Source organism: Coregonus clupeaformis, chromosome 9, assembly GCF_020615455.1.
Source record: "Coregonus clupeaformis isolate EN_2021a chromosome 9, ASM2061545v1, whole genome shotgun sequence".
Lineage (NCBI taxonomy): Eukaryota > Metazoa > Chordata > Actinopteri > Salmoniformes > Salmonidae > Coregonus > Coregonus clupeaformis.
The window spans coordinates 34553904-34576497 of NC_059200.1; the positions used below are offsets into that span (position 1 = coordinate 34553904).

Consider the following 22594-nt stretch of genomic DNA (forward strand, 5'->3'; position numbering starts at 1 on the left):
TGTGGCAGGGCTGAAATGCGGTGGAAATGTTTTTTGGGGATTAAGTTCATTTTTTTTTGCAAAGAAGGACTTTGCAATGAATTGCAATTCATCTGATCACTCTTCATGACATTCTGGAGTATATGCAAATTGCCATCATCAAAACTGAGGCAGCAGACTTTGTGAAAATTAGTATTTGTGTCATTCTCAAAACTTTTGACCACGACTGTACACACAATACCCCATAATGACAAAGCGAAAACAGGTTTTTAGAAATGTTTGCAAATTTATAAAAAATATAAAACAGAAATACCTTATTGACATAAGTATTCAGAACCTTTGCTATGAGACTTGAAAAATTGAGCTCAGGTGCATCCTGTTTCCATTGATTATCCTTGAGATGTTTCTACAACTTGACCTGTGGTAAATTCAATTGATTCGACATGATTTGGAAAGGCACACACCTAGCTATATAAGGTCCCACAGTTGACAGTGCATGTCAGAGCAAAAACCAAGCCATGAGGTCGAAGGAATTGTCCGTAGAGCTCCAAGACAGGATTGTGTCGAGGCACAGATCTGGGGAAGGGTACCAAAACATTTCTGCAGCATTGAAGGTCCCCAAGAACACAATGGCCTCAATCATTCTTAAATGGAAGAAGTTTGGAACCACCAAAACTCTTCCTAGAGCTGGCCTCCCGGCCAAACTAAGCAATCGGGAGAGAAGGGTCTTGGTTAGGAAGGTGACCAAGAACCCGATGGTCACTCTGACAGAGCTCCAGAGTTCCTCTTTGGAGATGGGAGAACCTGCCAGAAGGACAACAATCTCTGCAGCACTCCACCAATCAGGTATTTTATGGTAGAGTGGCCGGACGGAAGCCACTCCTCAGTAAAAGGCACCTAAAGGACTCTGACCATGAGAAATAAGAATCTCTGGTCTGATGAAACCAAGATTAAACTCTTTGGCCTGAATGCCAAGTGTCACGTCTGGAGGAAACCTGGCACCATCCCTACGGTGAAGCATGGTGATGACAGCATCATGCTGTGGGGATGTTTTTCAGTGGCAGAGACTAGTCAGGTTCAAGGAAAGATGAACGGAACAAAGTACAGAGAGATCCTTGATGAAAACCTGCTCCAGAGTGCTCAGTATCTCAGACCGGGGCAAAGGTTCACCTTCCAACAGGACAACGACCCTAAGCATACAGCCAAGACAACACAGGAGTGACTTCGGGACAAGTCTCTGAATGTCTTTGAGTGGCCCAGCCAGAGCACGGACTTGAACCCGATCGAACATCTCTGGAGAGACCTGAAAATAGCTGTGCAGCAACGCTCCCCATCCAACCTGACAGAGCTTGAGAGGATCTGCAGAGAAGAATGGGAGAAACTCCCCAAATACAGGTGTGCCAAGCTTGTAGCGTCCTACCCAAGAAGACTCGAGGCTGTAATCACTGCCAAAGGTGCTTCAACAAAGTACAAAGTTCTGAATGCTTATGAAACGTGATATTTTTAATAAATGTCCACACATTTCTTAACCTGTTTTTGCTTTGTCATTATGGGGTATTGTGTGTAGATTGATTAGATTTTACTTGATTCATGTTAGAATAAAGCTGTAACGTAACAAAATGTAGAAAAAGTCAAGGGGTCTGTATACATTCCGAATGCACTGTAAATGCTAGATTTAGTTATTTGGCAACTTTAGTTGTGAATTATACAAACCTTAGACTGTCTTAGAAATCAAAACATATATGGGCTGCATGGTGCGACCTATAGGCTATTGATGATTTGAGAAAGTAGCAAAAAAAGCTTGCGCTCTGTTCCTTGCCTCAGGCTGCACAGCTGTTCTGTCATCAAGTGATCATATTTTCACCCATCAGACTATTCTCAGTTTAATCTTTACTAATATGTAAAATTTGTTTCGATTTAGAATGGCCCATTATCAAAGGGGCAGGGGAATAAAGACATGTCATCTGTATGCACTCGAATGGAGGCCTCACGCTTTTCCTGACGGTCCGTAAATATATATAAGAACACTTATTTCACCACGCATCAACCACTGTTGGAGGAGCATGCTCTCACTGCCTGACAGGTGATATTATGCCCAAACTCTGTATGCCATGGGTTCTCCAACATTGTTCCTGCAGCTACCCAGTGCACATGCTTAATTTGGGAAACCAAGAGAAATCTGTCTGGGAACATTGATGGTCCCGTGTAGCTCAGTTGGTAGAGCATGGCACTTGCAACGCCAGGGTTGTGGGTTCGATTCCCACGGGGGGCCAGTATGAAAATGTATGCACTCACTTAACTGTAAGTCGCTCTGGATAAGAGCGTCTGCTAAATGACTAAAATGTAAATGTAACATGTTTTCGCAACAAAACATATTTCACTAAACTTCACATCCCATCTGCACGCTCGAGAAAGGAATAAAGGAGAGAGAGGAGGAGATGGAAACGCATGGTGGTGAGATATTCTGTATAGCTAAAGGAAATGTGTCTCCCAATTAATTATGAAAATATAAATAATTCCCTATTACTAGGTTATTCAAATACAAATATACTAATTGTAGGCTAACTGTAAGCCGCTTTGCACAATCAATGAACCAACAGCATCGCCTAGGGCTTTAAGTTCTCTCCCAGATTCATGGATAGAAATTTTGAAGTGTAGCATAAGGTAACCAGTCCATCCAGTATGCATAATAATACCAGTCCACACTCAAAGGCGATTACTCAAATGTGTGGTATTTTAGGCTAGACCAATTATATACCAACAACATCTTAAATCAGTAGTTTTTCTGCCATGTGTAATATGCAGTAGGCTATGTATTGTATAATGGCACAATCATAATTTTAATTCAGATTTTTCTTTCAGGCTTGGACTGCGTATGCATAAGCTCTAATATGCATATGGGGGTTTTGAATTAATCATCACCTTAGAAAGTGCTGTCCATTTCGTTGTCTTAGGCGTTGAAACAACATCCACAACAACCATGTTTTACACTGTTTCAACCTGCTGTTGAACTTCTTTCTTCAAATTGATCATCACAGTGAAGTGAGTTTTAAAAGTATGATAGGCCTACTGTTTTGATGAGTGTTCGATGTGATTTTTTAAAATACCATTAGCATTGATGTCAGAGTGGTTCGAGGGACAATAGAGCCCTGAGTACCAGGCCATTAGGACCTGAAGGTAGTTAGCAAGTTGGGTACTACCAAAGCATGTCCAGAGTGCATAAAAGGAGATTACCTTGACGCAACGGTCACATGGAATTTTACTGCGGTCTTGACTGCTGGTGTGGCAGTAGTACGGTCACCGCAACAGCCCTATGTGGAAGCATGAGTCATTAAAAAAATATAGAGAGAATTTTGTTGACTCTTCTTTCCCCATGGTTGATCCCCAATGTCGTCTCCCCAGGTCCAAGCAGATAGAGTCGGCCTGCTTTAGTGGCACGGCAGCCTTCATGGAGGTCCGCATCCAGTCGGTGGTGGTGGAGTTCATACTGAACCACGTAGACGTCCTCTTCAGCCCCAAGCTCAGCTCGCTCATACGGGAGGGAGCAGGTACGCATGCCAACCTGTTGGGATGTTATATATGCTCAGTGCCATTGGGCTATCCAAAGCTGGAGGATTTTTTTCTAATGCAGGATTTTGGTTGATTCTAATTAATGCCAGTGGTGCTTTTGTCATGTCATTTGTCATAGCGCAAGCATAATCCACCTGACCCAAGTTTGCCCTCACCAAATGTTTCCTTTTAATTTAGAAAAAGTAGCTTATTCAGAACAATCACTTTTTATGCAAGTAATTTGTCACCTCCATAACATAGAGTACATTAATTAATTATTAATACATCAGTGGTCACCAACCTGTCGATATCCAAGGCATTCCTAGTCGATCACCAAACATTTCTGTAAAAAACAACAACGATAAAGCCTTGTGATCCTATTTTTTTTTATTTTCCTTTCACACTGTTGGTGGTGGGTGCACTTGATTCAGCAGCCCTAGCGCCAAGAAGACAAAGTGTTCCCATTTTGAACCATTTCAAGTGCCCAGAGAGCAAATCAAGTGCACCTATAGGCCTACCGCTGGCCTATCCCGATAGCTCAGATCACCGTGTCTGCACAGTTTCCACGGGCCATAGACTGTAAAAAGAAGCCTCGAATGCACAACAAAGTTGATACTGTGACATTTCAAAACTTTTAAAACCATGACTAGAGAGAGACTCAACGAATACAGCAAAGAGTTGTATTTTTTATGAGTAAGTTCATGTTTTAAGTTATTCAGGACTGTCAACACTTTTAAAAGCCATAAAATGCGCGTTCTCCCATTTCTACTCACGCTATAACCAGCACTGCAGCTACAATGAATGAGTATAGCAAAGTGTTTCGATAAGCTTGTGTTATTATTAGCGGCTTGACTTTTTTAATATCAAGGAATATTTCACTTTCTCTGGTCATAGGAGTATCAACATGAATTGATGCATGAGGCAGAAATAATGCAGTGCGACTTGAGTTTCGCCATCAGCTGGAAGACTTTTCTCAGTGGAGGGAGGGAGAGAGGAGGGACGGTGAGTCGGGTGAGAGGCAGCCTCACCGCTGCTCGGTCCCTCCCCTCAGACTGACCATCAGATGCAGGCCATCAGTCTAGTAAAAAATTGAAGCGAATTATTATGCGTACTCAGCTATGCCTCACAAGTAATACAACAAATGATTTATTACCAGTCTGATCATATACCTAAAAATGTTATATCATTTCATAATGGTCTGAGAATAACAACATTGTCAGGACAATTTAAGCATAGTGCTAATGTATTGGGCCTATAGCCTACTGCACAAACCTCATTGCTACATAACAGTTTTTAATTGGTTCATGCTGCATAGGTGTACATTTTTTTAAGTCATGTTTTTATTTTTATTTTATTTGAGCGGTAGATCTCTGCTTGCATTTTGACTCCGAAAGTGATCTTGACTCAGAAAAGGTTAGTGACCACTGGTGTACATGATGATCACTTCTCCCCTACCCCTAGGACACAACTCGTTGTTGCGGCCCAAGTCCCTGCTGGTGTCGTCCCCCTCCACCAAGCTGCTGACCCTGGAGGAAGCCCAGGCCCGGACCCAGGCCCAGATCAACTCCCCCGTCACGGCCGACAGCAAGTACATTGAGGTGGGGGAGGGCCCGGCTGCGCTGCAGGGCAAGTTCCACACCGTCATCGAGTTCCCAATGGAGAGGTATGAACAACCTGAGGCCCTGGTATCTTTCGAACGGCTGATGTTTGTCCATGAGTTGTAAAGTATGGAAATGGAGGAGGCATAGATGAGTGATACAATACTTGGATGGAAATGTCGTACCTTCAAACCATGAACGCATACAGTCACAGTGAGGGGAAAAAAGTATTTGATCCCCTGCTGATTTTGTACGTTTGCCCACTGACAAAGAAATGATCAGTCTATAATTTTAATGGTAAGTTTATTTGAACAGTGAGAGACAGAATAACAACAACAAAATCCAGAAAAACATGTTATAAATTGATTTGCATTTTAATGAGGGAAATAAGTATTTGACCCCTCTGCAAAACATGACTTAATACTTGGTGGTAAAACCCTTGTTGCCAATCACAGAGGTCTTTGTCTTTGTCAGTGGGCAAACGTACAAAATCAGCAGGGGATCAAATACTTTTTTTCCCTCACTGTATATGGTTTCATATTATAATTCATATTATATACAAGTGAGTCATGTTCTTTAGGCAACGATATCAAAAGGACACATGACTACTTTTACATTTACATTTTAGTCATTTAGCAGACGCTCTTATCCAGAGCGACTTACAGTTAGTGAGTGCATACATTTTCATTCTGACCCCCCGTGGGTAACGAACCCACAACCCTGGCGTTGCAAGCGCCATGCTCTACCAACTGAGCTACACGGGAGGTTTGTTTTCCCAACTGAGTATTTCCCTTCTGTCCATTCACTTTCTACAGGAAAAGGCCCCCCATCAAGTCCAAAAGGTCTCCGGTGGGAAACTGGCGCTCCTTCTTCAACCTGGGCAAGTCATCATCCATGTCCAAGCGCAAGCTGCACCGCAACCCCAGCGAACCCAGTGAGCTCAAGTCCATGGCCCTGGCAGGTTAGATTCCCTTTCCTCTTCCCTCCCAAACACCAACCCTTCACTCGCTCTGACTCCTCTCGCTCTGACTCCTAGTAGAATAGATATTGAATTTTCAATTTGGTTGGAACGGAAACTAATGTATGTGAACTCATGTCTGTCTGTCTCATGTCCCAGGAGGCAGAGGGGACACAGGGACACTCCGATCGGCCAAAAGCGAGGAGTCGCTCACCTCGCTACACAACGTTGAAGGTAATGTTTAATGGGACTTCTCTCCACGGCACTCTATACAGTGAGGGGAAAAAGTATTTGATCCCCTGCTGATTTTGTACGTTTTCCCACTGACAAAGAAATTATCAGTCTATAATTTTAATGGTAGGTTTATTTGAACAGTGAGAGACAGAATAACAACAAAAAAATCCAGAAAAACGCATGTCAAAAATGTTATAAATTGATTTGCATTTTAATGAGGGAAATAAGTATTTGAGCCCCTCGCAATCAGAAAGATTTCTGGCTCCCAGATGTCTTTTATACAGGTAACGAGCTGAGATTAGGAGCACACTCTTAAAGGGAGTGCTCCTAATCTCTGCTTGTTACCTGTATAAAAGACACCTGTCCACAGAAGCAATCAATCGATCAGATTCCAAACTCTCCACCATGGCCAAGACCAAAGAGCTCTCCAAGGATGTCACGGACAAGATTGTAGCCCTACACAAGGCTGGAATGGGCTACAAGACCATCGCCAAGCAGCTTGGTGAGAAGGTGACAACAGGTAGTGCGATTATTCGCAAATGGAAGAAACACAAAAGAACTGTCAATCTCCCTCGGCCTGGGGCTCCATGCAAGATCTCACCTCGTGGAGTTGCAATGATCATGAGAACGGTGAGGAATCAGCCCAGAACTACACGGGAGGATCTTGTCAATGATCTCAAGGCAGCTGGGACCATAGTCACCAAGAAAACAATTGGTAACACACTACACCATGAAGGACTGAAATCCTGCAGCGCCCCGCAAGGTCCCCCTGCTCAAGAAAGCACATATACCTGCCCGTCTGAAGTTTGCCAATGAACATCTGAATGATTCAGAGGAGAACTGGGTGAAAGTGTTGTGGTCAGATGAGACCAAAATCGAGCTCTTTGGCATCAACTCAACTCGCCATGTTTGGAGGAGGAGGAATGCTGCCTATGACCACAAGAACACCATCCCCACTGTCAAACATGGAGGTGGAAACATTATGCTTTGGGGGTGTTTTTCTGCTAAGGGGACAGGACAACTTCACCGCATCAAAGGGACGATGGACGGGGCCATGTACCGTCAAATCTTGGGTGAGAACCTCCTTCCCTAAGCCAGGGCATTGAAAATGGGTCGTGGATGGGTATTCCAGCATGACAATGACCCAAAACACACGGCCAAGGCAACAAAGGAGTGGCTCAAGAAGAAGCACATTAAGGTCCTGGAGTGGCCTAGCCAGTCTCCAGACCTTAATCCCATAGAAAATCTGTGGAGGGAGCTGAAGGTTCGAGTTGCCAACATCAGCCTCGAAACCTTAATGACTTGGAGAAGATCTGCAAAGAGGAGTGGGACAAAATCCCTCCAGAGATGTGTGCAAACCTGGTGGCCAACTACAAGAAACGTCTGATCTCTGTGATTACCAACAAGGGTTTTGTCACCAAGTACTAAGTCATGTTTTGCAGAGGGGTCAAATACTTATTTCCCTCATTAAAATGCAAATCAATTTATAACATTTCTGAAATGCGTTTTTCTGGATTTCTTTGTTGTTATTCTGTCTCTCACTGTTCAAATAAACCTACCATTACAATTATAGACTGATCATTTCTTTGTCAGTGGGCAAACTTACAAAATCAGCAGGGGATCAAATACTTTTTTCCCTCACTGTATGGCTGATGGAGCCTATTCTTGAGCGCAAGTCTGCTATGGTCCAAGTAGTAATGTAATTATATTGTTTTCTCTAATAAAAAATCTTGTATTTGAATTGATGATGATTTCCCCCTGACTCCCGTAGGAGAGTCGAAGGTGTACCGTCCGCGGCGGCCCCGCTCCAGCAGCGACGCCCTCTCAGCTTCCTTCAACGGGGACCTGCTAGACAGCCACACCCGGCAGCACTGCAACTCCTATGACAATCTGGCCCAGGGCCACAGCGGGGGCGCCACCCGCGACGGTGGGGACAGCGATGGGGATGACGGGCCCATCTATGTTCCAGCCCTGATTTCGCCCCCGCGTTCGGCCGGCGAGGACGTGGACCTTAGCCCCCCAGACATCGGCATGGCATCGTTGGACTTTGACCCCATGTCGTTCCAGTGCAGCCTGCCCGACGGCTCCTTCTCCTTCCCCCTGGGGCTGAGTGATGTCGCCACGGGTGCGGCTGGCGAGGGCACCGGCCTGAAGAGGATCCCAGGCAGCGTTGACAACGGCTCTGCGCTTGTCTCGCCTTCTTTCCTGGGGAAGTTTGCCAACCCCTTCCTGTCGCCTGACCTCAGCCCGGCCACGGGAGAGAAAGCAGGGAGCAAGAAGCTGGCCTGCTCTGTGTCTTTCTCTGACAAACCCGTACAGGCTGTGTCCCCGATAAAGTCAAAGTCGGACATTTTGGCTCCTCTGGCCATTTCGGAGCTGTTTGACATGGAGTTTTCTAGTAGGCTTACAGAAAGCCATGGTGTTCCCCAGCCTTCCTCCCCTCCCTCGGGACTGCCCTGGGACTCTCCTCTGTTAATGGGCTCAGTGCTGCTGAGGACGGGGGAGCCGTCGCTGAGCGAGGCCTTTCAGATGGAGCTGCACTGTAAGCTCTCTGCCTTCGACACTGAGAGCCAAGACTCCACAGGGGAGGAGAGCACTGTCCAGCAACCTCCAGCAACCAGTAGTAAGGAACAACTAGGTCAGTGGTGCATACAGCTGCTACATTTTCACTTTATTATGTTTATTTTTAATGTTAAAGGGATAGTTCACCCAAATTACTAAATTATATATTTGTTTCCTTTCCCTGTAAGCAGGAATCTTACCAATATGTCATTTTGTAATTTAGGTGAACTGTACATTTAAATATGATTGTCATGTTTCTCTTTACAGTATAAGGCCTTTGTTTGATTATGCTTTGATTGACAATGCCTGTTTCGTTTCTAGGTTTAGTTTGCCCGCCTCATGCCTTTAACACCTTGCATGGATTTCAGCTCAGAGAAATCTTTCCACATGATGCCGCCAGAGCGCCAAGCTTAACTCTTCCCCCTCTCTCCTCCTCTTGAAGACCAAGCCTGCCTTTTTTCTTTTTATTCCCCTCGAACACACTTTCTCTTCTCTGTCCTCACACTGCAGTTCCCTTCTGTTTTTGTCCCCCTCCCAGGAGCCGTAGCTAGTCTGGACTCTCCAAAAGCCTCCCCTGGCCCTCTCAGCTCCTCCTCCGTGTCCCTCCTCCCTCCCCCGCCCCCTCAGAAGAACGGCGCCCGCATGCTGGCCCTGGCCCTGGCAGAGTCCGCCCAGCAGGCCTCTATCCTGACCCAGAAGAGGCCCTCCCAGTCCCAGCCCCCCACGCCAGTGTCCCCCGTCAGGCCACTGGAGCCCTCACGCTCCCTGGATTGGCACCCTCCCCCAGCTCTGCGCCCCCAGACGTCCCTCGAGGAGGGACCCAGAGCAGGAGAAGCCCAGACCCCAACCTTAACCCCCACTACCCCAAACCTTGCCCCTCCCACCTCTACCCCTCCCACCACCCCTACTGACAAACAGCCGAGCCAGTCAGTGAGCCATGAGTTCATCAGTACATCCACCAGTGGAAAGTCCCCCTCCACTCCTCCCGGAGCCAGTCAGGATATGGATTTCACCCCACTGGCATCCCCCCACCACCAGTGTGCCACCACTCCCTACAGCCCTCCTGCCCATGTGTCCCCCACTCGGAGGAGTCCAGAGAGGCAGCAGCCTGCCATGGGCCAGGTAGCGGTCAGCAGCACTGGATTCTCCACCACCACCCCCCCATCCACCACTCCCAGCAGCAAGGAGACGGGTGTCCTGCCACAGCCTGCTCCTGAGGTAAATTTGGTCAAATGTGTCATATTTGCAGAATATCTTTGATACAGTAACTATATACTCAACTGGAATTGTTTTTGGTAAATTTTCAGGTCCATGTAGATGAGACCGTCTGGTCGCCAACTCCAAAACCCTCAGAGCAGCCAGTTGCAGTTCCACAGCCTCAATCACAGCCTCATATACAGTTCCATACTCCGCCACAGTCGCAGCCTCAACCTCGTACACGGTCTCATCCCCAGCCTAACGCCAGAGTGGCCCCCACCCCAGCCGAGCCAGTGGAGAGACCATGGGAGGCCATAAAGCCAGTTCAGCCCCGCACGGAGCCTGTGACCCACCACCACGCCCATGGGCCCACGCCGCCAGCGCCTCCCATCCGCTCCATTGAGAGCAAATTGGCAACCGCCGCCCTCAGCCACATAGAGGCCGCCAACCCCGCCATCTTCCACAACATCCTGACAGAGACCTCCACGCCTAAGGAGGCCCTCGCCCATCCTCCCGCTCCCCCGCGGAAGTCTTCCACCCACCAGTCAGCCTACCTGTACCACACCAAGGGAGAGGCCGCCTTACTGGAGCCTCCTGGGGAGGCCTACTACCACCAACGGGCCGTTCCCGTGGGGCAGCCTTCATACCACTACCGGCCAGACAGTGTTCCCCCACACCTCTCCTACGTGTCAAAGTCGGAGCCCCAGATACCTTACAGTGCCCGCATAGACCACCACTACAACACCCTAGCTCACCCCAGGTCCTGCCACCAGTCAATGAAGCATCGCGGGCCCCCCAGGGGTGGCGAGTACATCTCCCCCAGCCCGGGACACCGCGGCCAGGGCTGTGGCCCCATTGAGGGAGCCCCGGTCTACCCCACCATCCGCAGGGTGCACTCGCTCCACGTGCCCTCAGCAATCCGCTCAGTGCCCATCCAGCGGACCGAGGTGCCTCCCGACGACGAGCTCTTCTACTACCAGCGGCCCGTCTACCAGTGCAAGGCCTACCAGCAGCAGCAGCCGCAGCAGCCGCAACAGTCCTCACAGGCCGACTACCACGTCACCCAACTCCAGCCTTACTTTGAGAACGGCCGGGTGCAGTACCGTTACAGCCCCTATTCGCCTAGTGCCAACCCGCTGGATGCCCCTTACTACGACGTGGACCCCAATGGGACCATCAGGCTGCGGCACTTCCACTCATTCAGCAGTCGGGACCTGGGCCCCACCCTCAGCCGGTCGGGTGGCAAGGCGGGCAGCTATAACTACCTGTCCCGCCACATCCTCCCGCCGGGGAAGGAGCACAGCTTCGTCAGCAGAGACATGCCCCCAGGCCATGGCTCAAAGGGAGCCGCAGTTTACTTCGCATGGAACCCAGAGGACTATGAAAGGCTCCGGATGCACTCCATCCACAGAGAGAGCCGGTCCAGGCAGAAGGTCAAGGGTCCTGTCATGTCTCAGTATGACAACGTGGGCCTGTTCATGCCTGGCGACCTGGGGGGGTACGAAACCCTACACCTGCGCAGTAAGTCGGACCCCGGCAAAGCCATGCTGATGTCTGTCGAGGGTAAAGACGGGCGCTACGGCGTATCACCAGGTTCCCAGCACGCTCCCCGACACCTGGTGTGTGATCCTGACGTCCTCATGTACATGGAGACAGAGAAGCACTGTCAGGGGAACGGCACCGTGGACAAACAGAGCAGCTCCAGGACCTGCCAGACCTCCCACTCGCACCAAGCCCTACACCCACCCTGTAACCAGTCCCATCAGCAGGACCCCAGCCGACACGACCCGGGAGACGGTGCTCGGAGCTTCCAACCCCGCTATGAACAGCCCGATCCAAACCGCCATCAGACCAGGGCCAAACCCCCCGGTAGTTACCAAGACAACGATGACCACCAACACCAGTCGGCCCCCGTCAAAGCGCAGGCCCCTCCCAAGGCCGAGCGGTCGCACAGCATCCGAGAGCGGCAGCAGCAGCACTATAGCCAAGCTGCCATGCCCGAACCAGACAGAGACTACTCATACCAGCCCCACGGTGGGCAGCAGAGACACAGCACCATGGCGGTACAGTCTCACTACGACAACCTGGATGATTACCACCCAGCAGCAGTACCTCAGCCACAGGCCCCCATGCCAAACCCCCGCGGGGTCTCCACTGCCTCTTTCCCCACCAACCCTGGCTTCACGGGCAGCCACAGCAACCGAGCGTACTCCACTGCCTTGGGCCAGGGCGCCTTCATCCCAGCTGAACTGGCCCTGCAGAGGCCCGAGACAGAAATACACGCTGAATGAAGAAGAGACTTGGAAAAACTAACTTTTACGCAGGTTTTAAGCAATTAAGTGACTCAACTCAAGATTAAAAAGTTCCACAGCCTCTGCAGGACAGTGGACTGTCGTCACACCCTTTCGCATTATTTTTCTCCTCTATATTTTTTATGAATTGTAAAGAAAATAAGATACTTTTTAGAGAATGTACTGAATGTACCATACTTTCTTCAATTGTTCTAAGAAGCCACGCGGTCGATGGTGGATGATCATAGAAATGTATATGATATAAGTGAAATGTCCGAGAAACCAGAACCGCAAAAATGTAAAATATGTGTACAAAGAAGAACTACTGGTAAAAAGGGATTTTATTTTTTTATTTTATTGTTTTAACCAGGACTGGGGAGAGGTATGAGCATAACAGGGACGAAGTTCTGCATTTTAGAAATGCATGTAATCTCGAATCTCTTACAGAACCATTGATATCCATTGTGTACTTTCTGGATGTTTCAGTGCAAGTTGTAGAGGGAGGAAATCTGTGTAAGTCATTGTGCCCTCCCTCCTGTCACTGTATACACAAGGCGGTACAGTATGTTCACTTTGTCTTCAAGCATCTCTGATTTGGGGTCGGGCCCAACAGTACAAAGTTAGTTCTAGAACTACACAGGGTACTTTCACCTAGTACAGTAGGGTTATGTTAATATTTTATTTGCTCTGTGATGGTGTGCTATTCTTAGATTTTGTGTATTTTCGCTATAAAACAGAATGAATTGAATTTTAATGGAATGTTTTGGAACAGAGATTTGTTCTTCATTGCAAGAGGGACCAAACATTTTGGCACAGTCTTTTTGACCATGAAAGCATTCCTGCACATGTATGGGTTGATGACTGGGTGTGAGAATGACAACGTTACCTTGGAAGGTGTAACAGAGTAATTCTTAAAATGTGTTTTGTTATAGTCTTGTTTTTTTTCTGCCAATTTTAAAAGACTTGAATGGACTGGACAACTTAATAAAATTATAAAAAACTGTTCTATCCAAGAAACTGATATTGTACAACACTTCACACAAACGTAAATGCTTGGTCAGCCCTTGAGCAAGTTGAATTCACTCCAGCAACTACATTTTGAAATAAATGTACATACTAATTTTCAGAGTATGTGAAAAAGATGGTTTAAATGTTCCCAGAGTAGTAAACCATAATGTAATTTGAATGGACAAATGTTTGGGACCATTTTGAAAAAAAGTGGAATAACTTTTAAGGAACCAACTGTCTGCTTTCAGTGCAATTAGTCAATAGCCAGTCAAATTGGCAGAGGATTCAGATTCATCTCATTCAATTTCAAATGCAGGTCATATTTGCATTTGAAAACCTTTGACGATATTTTAGTTGTAACCCCCATTGGCTTGTGAAGGTACTGTTCTCTTTTGCCTTATGAATGGCCCCTACCTGTTCAAATGGATACTAAACTGAATACTCCCATATGTCCCTCCTTTGTTGTGGGGCACAGTAAGTGGCTAAAGAACCACCTAGTTGTTTGAATGTGAAAACATCTCTCGTCTCAGTAACTGGAGAGTTATGCTGTTGGATATAACAAATAAAATTGTTCAGGAAATAACAATGAAAATGAATGTGGGTCAGTGGTTTCTTTTGCAAAATTGCAGTGTAGAATGTTCAATGCTACTTTTGATGGAGACCCTGTGAGCCTTTGTCCTAAACAACTTTTATTTTACATAACACAAAGCTCCCTGAGATGTCTTGACTGTAGACATAATGATAAACACTTCTAAAATGTAAATTATGTTGGCATACCGATTTCAGTGAAGCTACCAGTAAATGCATTTTCCCTGTTGGATGCCAGAGGCAAGGAGCCAATTCCAAAAGTATGCATATGTATTTGCCATCCATATGTCACAAGTGTGACGCATTGCCTTTGACTAGAGAAAAAAAGTTTGGATGTATGAAAAGTTCTGTTTATTTTTGCTTCATTGCATATACTCAGTTTTCACAGACATTCTATTTCTGTCGGGCCAAAAACATCTACAAATAGTCCAGGGATGCCTCACTCCAGGTTCAGTTGTTGAACTGCAAGACAAATTGTGGGTTTGAGGGGGGTCCTTTTACATGAATGAGAATACCACAATGATTTTATTTTCACCATTGTAAGACTAGAGGAAATGACAGACGAGTTCAACCACAGGTACATTGGATTGGGCACCGCGTCCATTCACGGAGTAGCTAAGTCCCAGTGTTAGGTGTATTCTCGTGCAGACTCTGTAGCGCTAAATCTGACCACTTCATTTCTTGTTCTTTCACAGACTCTGTTGATCCTCCATTATCTTGCTCAGCTTCAGGCAGTTCACTCTGCAGGATAAAAAAAAAAAAAGTATTAACCACATGAGAGCAAACTACACTGATATAAATATAAATGCAACATGTAAAGTGTTGGTGCCATGTTTCATGAGCTGAAATAAAAGATCCCAGACGTACAAAAAGCTTATTTCGCTCAAATGTTGTGCACAAATTTGTTTACACGCTATATGTGAGCATTTCTCCTTTGCCAAGATAATCCATCCACCTGACAGGTGTGGAATATAAAGAAGCTGATTTAAACAGCATAGTGCACCTTGTGCTGGGGACAATAAAAGGCCCCTAAAATGTGCAGTTGTCGCAACACAATGCCACAGATGTCTCAAGTTGAGGGAGCGTGCAATTGGCATCCTGACTGCAGGAATGTCCGCCAGGACGTTGCCATAGAATTGAATGTTAATTTCTCTACCATAAGCCACCTCCAACGTCGTTTTAGAGAGTTTGGCAGTATATCCAACCAGCCTCACAACCGCAAACCATGAGCGGTTTGCTGATGTCAACGTAGTGAACAGAGTGCCCCATGGCGGCGGTGGGGTTATGGTATGGGCAGGCATAAGCTACGGACAACGAACACAATTTATATATATATATATATTATTATATATATATATATATATATATATATATATACACAATTGCATTTTATCGATGGCAATTTGAATGCACAAAAATACAGTGACGAGATCCTGAGGCCATTTTTTTATTTAGGTATCTGTGACCAATAAATGCATGTGTATTCCCAGTCATGTGAAATCCATAGATTAGGGCCTTATTTATTTATTTCAATTGACTGATTTCTGAGGGGAGGACGGCTCATAATAATGGCTGGAACGGAATCAAACCATGTTTGATAACATTCCACTGATTCCGCTCCAGCTATTACCACGAGCCAGTCCTCCCCAATTAAGGTGCCACCAACCTGTGGTAGTATTGTCCAGTTTTATACAGAAGTATGAGTATCAGGCATTCCTAATAAGTAATTTTTTTCAGAAACTGATTTCTGAAACCAGTCAAAAGAGGACTCATTTGCTCTATTTGATTCCACCAGAGAGAGAGAAGGGAACCAGCAAGCTACAACATTGAGGCACTTGCGTAAGTATGGTCACTGGTGCTAGATGGCTAGTCAAAATTATTGCGTAAGTATGGTCACTGGTGCTAGATGGCTAGTCAATGTCTCGTATTTCAACCTGGTGTCAAAGCATTATGTATTATTCTGTACGTAAATCTGAACTACACTTAGTATGGTATATGTTACGAATTTCAATTTGTTGTGACTAATGTTGAGATTTCAAACGCGCAAGCTTTGGGTTGCTAGACGTTCCCGTTATACACCCACCTTCCTTTTGTTTTTGCGTTAAGTAACCATACCAAACGTAACAAATAATACCATTTTAAGTGTCCCGAATTGTTACTATGTTACATTTAGTCTGAGACCAGGCTACTTATTTGGTAGCCAGGCAGTGAACTGGATTTAATATCTCTATTTGATTTAATATCTCCATTTCCTCGTTATCGAAGGTACACCTGCAACTAGAAACATACATATATATAAGGCACCAGTGCTGTTGAAAAAGTTTACCCCATCTATAATCCATCCTACGATAGAATCCTGTATTGAAGATATCCAGATCTAACAAGTTACATATTTGGCAGAGCTGATGTGGCTGCAAAATATTAAAAAGGGCTATGACGCGTGTAACCGCAACAGTGCCTTCTAGCTATCGTAAGCTTGTTTCGGAAAGTGAAGTCCAAATGATATTTTTGGGCATCATACATCAACGATTTGGATGCTGCCATCATTATATTCACGAATTATATATTCACGAATAAATATGAGTGAGCCAGTTTTAGAATCTACTGTACACCTAACGTTATATCCATGTAGCATTTATCAACCTAGCTAAACCTCATCTGCACCATAAACATTGTTTAAAGGGTTTCCTTACCAATGGGATAGTGACATCTTCATAAGGTAGACGGTCTTCCCTCCAAGCATCATCTGTAAGGTCAAGAACCCTGCCATCTCTTTGAACTTCACTGTCCATCTCTGGACGTTTTGGTTGCCTGCTAGTAGTGCTAGCTAGGTGTGAAGCTGGCACAAACAGTATCCTTGTTTGTTGTGGTGGTTTAGCCGTCGAAAAGCAGTCTCGTGTGGCAAGCCAGAAGTCTTAATGAAGGCTTATAAGAGGCTCATTTATTTTCCAAAACCAAATACGTAATGTAAAAAATGTATGATGAACACTATAATGTACCCAAACAAAGAAGCCTTGCAAAAATCGCCACAACCTGCGATTCAAATGAGTCGCAGTATTTTGACGTCATCGGGAGGGAGGGGGATTAGTTCCGTGTTCACGGGTTTCCACAAATAAATTACAAAATTATTCTCTGAAGATGGTGAATCCTTACTGCAGAAACAATAAATAGTGGGTAGAGCACAGCCGGTCCCAGCCGTTCTGCTGCCATAGGCGAAGCCAAAAATGCGCCGCGCGCATGGTTCTAGGTTTTCAAGCATTTTGAAAGAAGAGCCGTTTGGGAGCCAAATGATGTGATTATTTTATTTGTTTACACAGCCAAATGAAGCAATAGTGTGCAACTGCAGCCTGCAATTCGGGGCGTTCCTGCATGTGGGCGTTCCTGCAGTTGCATCCCATTGGTTCCTGCATGAACACCCCCCTCGAGTACGACATCTTCACGCTTGTGTGACACTTTTGAATGTCGGTCAAAAGGGGGGGAAAAGTATTATCTGAGTATTACGGTGTCACTCCAGCCTCCTGCCTGCAGCCCTAGCGGGGGCAACCGGTGGACAGTGTCCTTCGCTCCCGCCTGCCAATCACCTGCCCTCACCATCTTTAACAGAAATGCGGGAAAACAGTGCCCGACAAGCAGGGGCGAAGGACACTGTCTACCAGTCGCCCCCGCTAGTACTGCAGGCGGGAGGCTGGTGTAAGAAAACTGCTCAAGTAAGATGTAGCTCATTTAAAAAGTACTCAGTAAAAATTTTAAAATACAAATATTTACCTTGATAATTAGCCAATTTCGCTAAGGTTACCTGAACGTTGTTACACATGATATTTTCCATGCATTACATTTAAAAAGGAAGAGAGGAAATTCATGTACAGTAGGAACTAAGTTCATCTATTTTATGAGTTGCAACAAGGCACATTTGTATGTAAAATCATATAAGATTTGTCAAAAATATATTGGGGTTCTTTTTTTTTTACAACCAAATCTCTATTTCTTTATGTAAATAGATTTTATAGAAGGGTACAGACACCTTTTTTTGTGATTTCACATGTTTTTGAGAAACGTACCCCAAACAGCAAATCACTTTCTCATCCTCATTGTGTAGTATGGGGGCCCTGAAAAAACATGAACAAAGGCTCCAAAAACACCCAAATACGTTCTTTTAGAAATGGCAAAGGTCTCAGTATAGTGTATAGTGATGCAGTTCTTTAGATGTTGTATACATGAAATTGTGTAATTCTGAACGTCATCCGCAACGTTAAATTCCATTTTGTTTGCGACTGGAAGAAACTTTTGGCCATGTAGTGTATGTGGACACCTGCTCGTCGAACATCTCATTCCAAAATCATGGGCATTAATATGGAGTTGGTCCCCCCTGCTATAACAACCTCCAATCTTCTGGGAAGGCTTTCCACTAGATGTTGGAACATTGCTGCAGGGACTTGCTTCCATTCAGCCACAAGAGCATTAGTGAGGTCGGAGCACTGATGTTGGGAGATTAGGCCTGGCTCGCAGTCGGCATTCCAATTCATCCCAAAGGTGTTTGATAGGGTTGAGGTCATGGCTCTGTGCAGGCCAGTCAAGTTCTTCCACACCGATCTCGACAAAAATGTGTGAATGGACCCCATGCTTTGTGCATGGGGGCATTGTCATGCTGAAACAGGAAAGGACCTTCCCCAAACTGTTGCCACAAAATTGGAAGCACAGAATAATCTAGAATGTAATCGGTAGTGAGGACATACGATTTTTACGCGCTACGCGCTTCAGCACTCGGCGGTCTCATTCTCTGAGCTTGTGTGGTCTACCACTTCCGGCTGAGCCGTTGTTGCTCCTAGAAGTTTCCACTTCACAATAACAGCACTTACAGTTGACCGAGGCAGCTCTAGCAGGGCAGACATTTTACAAACTGACTTGTTGGAAAGGTGGCATCCTATGACGGTGCGACGTTGAAAGTCACTGAGCTCTTCAGTACGGGCCATTCTACTGTCAATGTTTGTGTTACGGATACAGGTATCCTGTGTTTTTGTGTGTTTCTCTCCTTCTGCCCTAATCACAGGTGTCCTGTATGTTCCTGATTGGTGGTCGTTGAGGTGTCTGCTGATTGGACCAATCAGTGAACATTCCTGTGCATTGCACCACCTGTTACTCGTTTTGTTCAATCACACATCCCATTGTATAAAAACCAGACTTGTGTTTGTTGTGAGAGAGAGAATATTTCCGTATGCGAAGTATGGACACGGTGGTGTCCTGTTTTGATTACTCACTAAGTTGCTGTTTACTATGATTGGTAATTCTGTTAGACTACTGTTTTGTATGTGAGTAATGGATACTGTGATGTCCTTTGTTTAGAGTACTCACTAATTTGCTGGTTACTCTGTTTGGTAACTATTGTGTGTTTCTGGGAAAAGGGGAGTTTGAGCTAGCTGCCCTTGGGCATACATTTCCCGTAGAAAGAACTGTCTATAAACACTAGTTAGACCTGAGCGGACCACCCACTGTATTTTTGTATGGTAGCAGTAGCCTAGCGGTTCTTGAGGCAGGCAAGATCAGCTTAGGGGGTTTTACACTATTGTTTCATTTCTTGGGTCCTGCTCAGCCCTTTTTCCCAATCCTTTACCGTGTGTTCAGAAATAAACCATTTGTGTTTGACGGTAGTTCATGGTAGTTGTGTCATATTTGTTCTCACTGTTCCATGCCACACTTATAATTTACATGCATTATGTTACGGGTCTCATGTCCATCACCCTAGACGTTCAAAGCCACGGGGTTCGTAACATAAAGTGGGGGTTCGTCCGGGATATATCCCATGCTACTCATGTAAATTAGTAAGTGTCTGGTTCAGTGTTGAGCTTGGCAGCTGTACTACCAGTTTTTTTTTGTGTTCAGTAGTCGACGGCTCGTGTTGCTAGTAGGATGGCTACTTTTGAGTTAGAGGCATTTTTGGAAAACCCTACGTGGGGGGGTTTTGAGAATTGCCGTAGAGTGGATCTACAGGCTTTGGCTGACCACTTTTCTTTACCCATACCGAGGGGTTTAGTGAAAGCGGAAGTTAGGGAAGTAGTGTTAGCGATATTACTGAACGAGCGAGTGCTTGAGTTACCGCCGCCTGAGTCTGCTGCTCCTGTAGGGGATGTGGTTGCTGTTCCTGTAAGCCCATCAGTGTCTGAGGACGAGGCTAAGGCTCCAGCCACATTGCCCCGTTATGACCCACTCTCCCCACTGTCTGACAGTGATGCCAGGATCGATGTCCGCTCGACACGGCTCCAAATGGAGGCGGAAGAGCGGGCACAAATCAGGCAAGACAAGCTGGAGATGCGTAAAATGGAGCTAGAGGCAGAACAGGAGATGCGTAAGCTAGAGGCAGAACAGGAGACGCGTAAGCTAGAGGCAGAACTGGAGACGCGTAGGCTTGATCAAGAACTGGAGACGCGTAAGATGGAACTGGAGATGCGTAAAATGGAACTAGAGGCAGAAACAGCGAGGTTAGTCTCTGCTCATACTATGCCTGCTAGTGAGCCATCCTCACCAGCTGTGTCGTCTGCTACTTTTGATATTAGTAGACAGATCACCTTGGTACCTGTGTTTAGGGAGTCAGAGGTTGATTCCTATTTCAGTGTGTTTGAACGTATAGCGGTAGCATTGAAATGGCCCGACGAGGTATGGTGCCTATTACTTCAGTGTAAACTAACAGGTAAAGCCCAAGAGGTTCTGGCAGCGCTACCTCTTGAAGACAGTTTGAATTATGAAGTGGTCAAAGCTACTGTTCTTCGTGCCTATGAGCTTGTTCCTGAGGCATATCGACAGAGATTTAGGTCTCATAAAAAGTATCCTACTCAGACTTATGTGGAGTTTGCTAGAGACAAAGGAAATCTGTTTGACAAATGGCACAGTGCTAGTAAGGTAACTGATTTTAACTCTCTACGGGAGTTAATCTTGTTAGAAGAGTTTAAAAATTGCTTACCGGAACGCATTGTAGTTTATCTGAACGAACAGAAAGTTTCCTCACTGTCGGAAGCGTCTGTATTGGCAGACGAGTTTGTGTTGACGCATAAGAGCGTGTTTTCGGCTCGTACGGAGAGCAGGGCTGCGGAGTTGCTAACTTTTAGTCCTAGTCGACCAGCAGTACATCCAGCACGCCCAAAAGATGTGCGTCACTGTTTCTATTGTCATAAGGTGGGACATATGGTTAATGATTGCTTTCTGCTAAAACGCAAACCGGGGGATGCCTCAGCACGCCAGGCCGCCAACGGGTGTTGGGCTGATTCGTACGGTTGTAAGGCCGGAATCAAGACAGAGGCCTCATAGTGAATGTGGTTTGAAAGTCCCTGTCCCAGATCACAGTTATGAACCGTTCATTTTTGAGGGGTTTGTTTCTATATCAGATGACGAAGCGTCTCAGCATCCAGTTAGAATCCTCAGAGATACTGGTGCGGCGCAGTCGTTCATACTATCTGATGTGTTGCCCTTGTCTAATAATACATATTGTGGTTCCAGTGTGTTAGTACAAGGAATTGAAATGGGATTTGTCCCAGTGCCATTGCACTTTGTGAACGTACACTCTGAGTTAGTCAGTGGATTGTTCAGAGTGGGCGTACGTCCTATGTTGCCAGTAAAAGGTGTGACATTTATAATGGGCAACGATATTGCCGGAGGAAAGGTGATACCCGTATTGGAGGTATTGGATAAAAGTGACCAGTCTCTCTCCGAGGAGCTGGCACAGGGTTATCCAGATGTGTTCCCCGCTTGTGCTGTCACACGTGCTCAAGCACGACAAGTGGGTGAAGTGATAGATTTGTCGAACACGATTCTATTCAGAGAGTGTGACCCAGAGGATAGTTCGGGTGCTACCTCTGGTAAGCTGGTGCAGTCTGACCAACAGTCCAGAGAAAGGAAGAAGGATGTGGAACTTGTTGCTGAGGCAATACAGTTACCAGTTACTCGTGAGCAGCTGATCGCTAACCAACAGGTTGACATTAGCCTGGCTAAATGTTTTTCTAGTGTTGTCTCAGAGGAGGAGCTAAAGAAGAAAAACATGGCATACTTCATTGATGGTAATCTCCTCATGCGTAAATGGACCTCCCATGTTGACGCTGGCGGAGATTGGAATGCTGTTTACCAAATAGTGATTCCTACAGCCTTTCGACAAAATGTTTTATCCCTCGCTCATGATCACCAGTGGTCCGGACATCTGGGAGTCACCAAGACTTATGATCGAGTTTTGCGACATTTCTTTTGGCCTGGCTTAAAACAAGATGTGGCTCAGTTCTGTCGGACTTGCCACACCTGTCAAGTAGTTGGGAAACCGAACCAGGTTATTTCCCCGCGCCTCTTTGTCCCATACCGGCCATAGGTGAACCATTCGAACATGTGATGGTTGATTGTGTTGGACCATTACCAAAAACAAAATCTGGTAACCAGTTTATGTTGACAATTATGTGTGTGGCCACCAGGTACCCAGAGGCCATTCCTCTGCGAAGGATTACTGCTCCGGTGGTGAGTAAAGCGTTAATCAAATTCTTCTCAACTTTTGGATTACCTAAGGTGATACAAACTGATCAGGGTACGAATTTCCTTTCTAAACTTTTCAAACAAGTGTTAAAATCCTTGTCAGTTACACACCGTGTGTCAAGCGCATATCA

The 22594-nt window shown here is 45.9% G+C and overlaps 2 protein-coding genes across 4 annotated transcripts in view; one reads left to right on the plus strand and one right to left on the minus strand.

The window, feature by feature from the left end:
* Positions 1-13972, plus strand: part of LOC121573937 (rho GTPase-activating protein 32-like) — a 220313-nt gene extending 206341 nt beyond the window's left edge. For all 3 annotated transcript variants that reach the window (XM_045222570.1, XM_045222571.1, XM_045222572.1), the window contains 7 exons: positions 3382-3527; positions 4990-5191; positions 5942-6087; positions 6244-6318; positions 8090-8956; positions 9419-10098; positions 10188-13972. In XM_045222570.1, coding sequence (XP_045078505.1) covers positions 3382-3527; positions 4990-5191; positions 5942-6087; positions 6244-6318; positions 8090-8956; positions 9419-10098; positions 10188-12368 — 4297 coding nt within the window. In that variant the 3' untranslated portion in view covers positions 12369-13972. The remainder of the gene's footprint in view (positions 1-3381; positions 3528-4989; positions 5192-5941; positions 6088-6243; positions 6319-8089; positions 8957-9418; positions 10099-10187) is intronic.
* Positions 13973-14298: 326 nt separating this feature from the next.
* Positions 14299-17255, minus strand: anapc13 (anaphase promoting complex subunit 13). Its single transcript, XM_041886347.2, has 2 exons — positions 16658-17255; positions 14299-14705 (listed from the first exon to the last, which is right to left on the minus strand). The coding sequence occupies exons 1-2, from the start codon at positions 16754-16756 to the stop codon at positions 14580-14582; spliced, it is 225 nt and encodes a 74-aa protein (XP_041742281.1). The 5' UTR covers positions 16757-17255; the 3' UTR covers positions 14299-14579.
* Between the last annotated feature and the right edge of the window lie 5339 nt (positions 17256-22594).

Bases quoted from the DNA above. Each gene is read 5' to 3' on its own strand.
- anapc13 (XM_041886347.2), bottom strand. From the start codon at position 16,756: ATGGACAGTGAAGTTCAAAGAGATGGCAGGGTTCTTGACCTTACAGAT. The intron at 14,706-16,657 runs GTAAGGAAACCC...TTTATCCTGCAG, and splicing joins AAGATGTCACTATCCCATTG to AGTGAACTGCCTGAAGCTGA.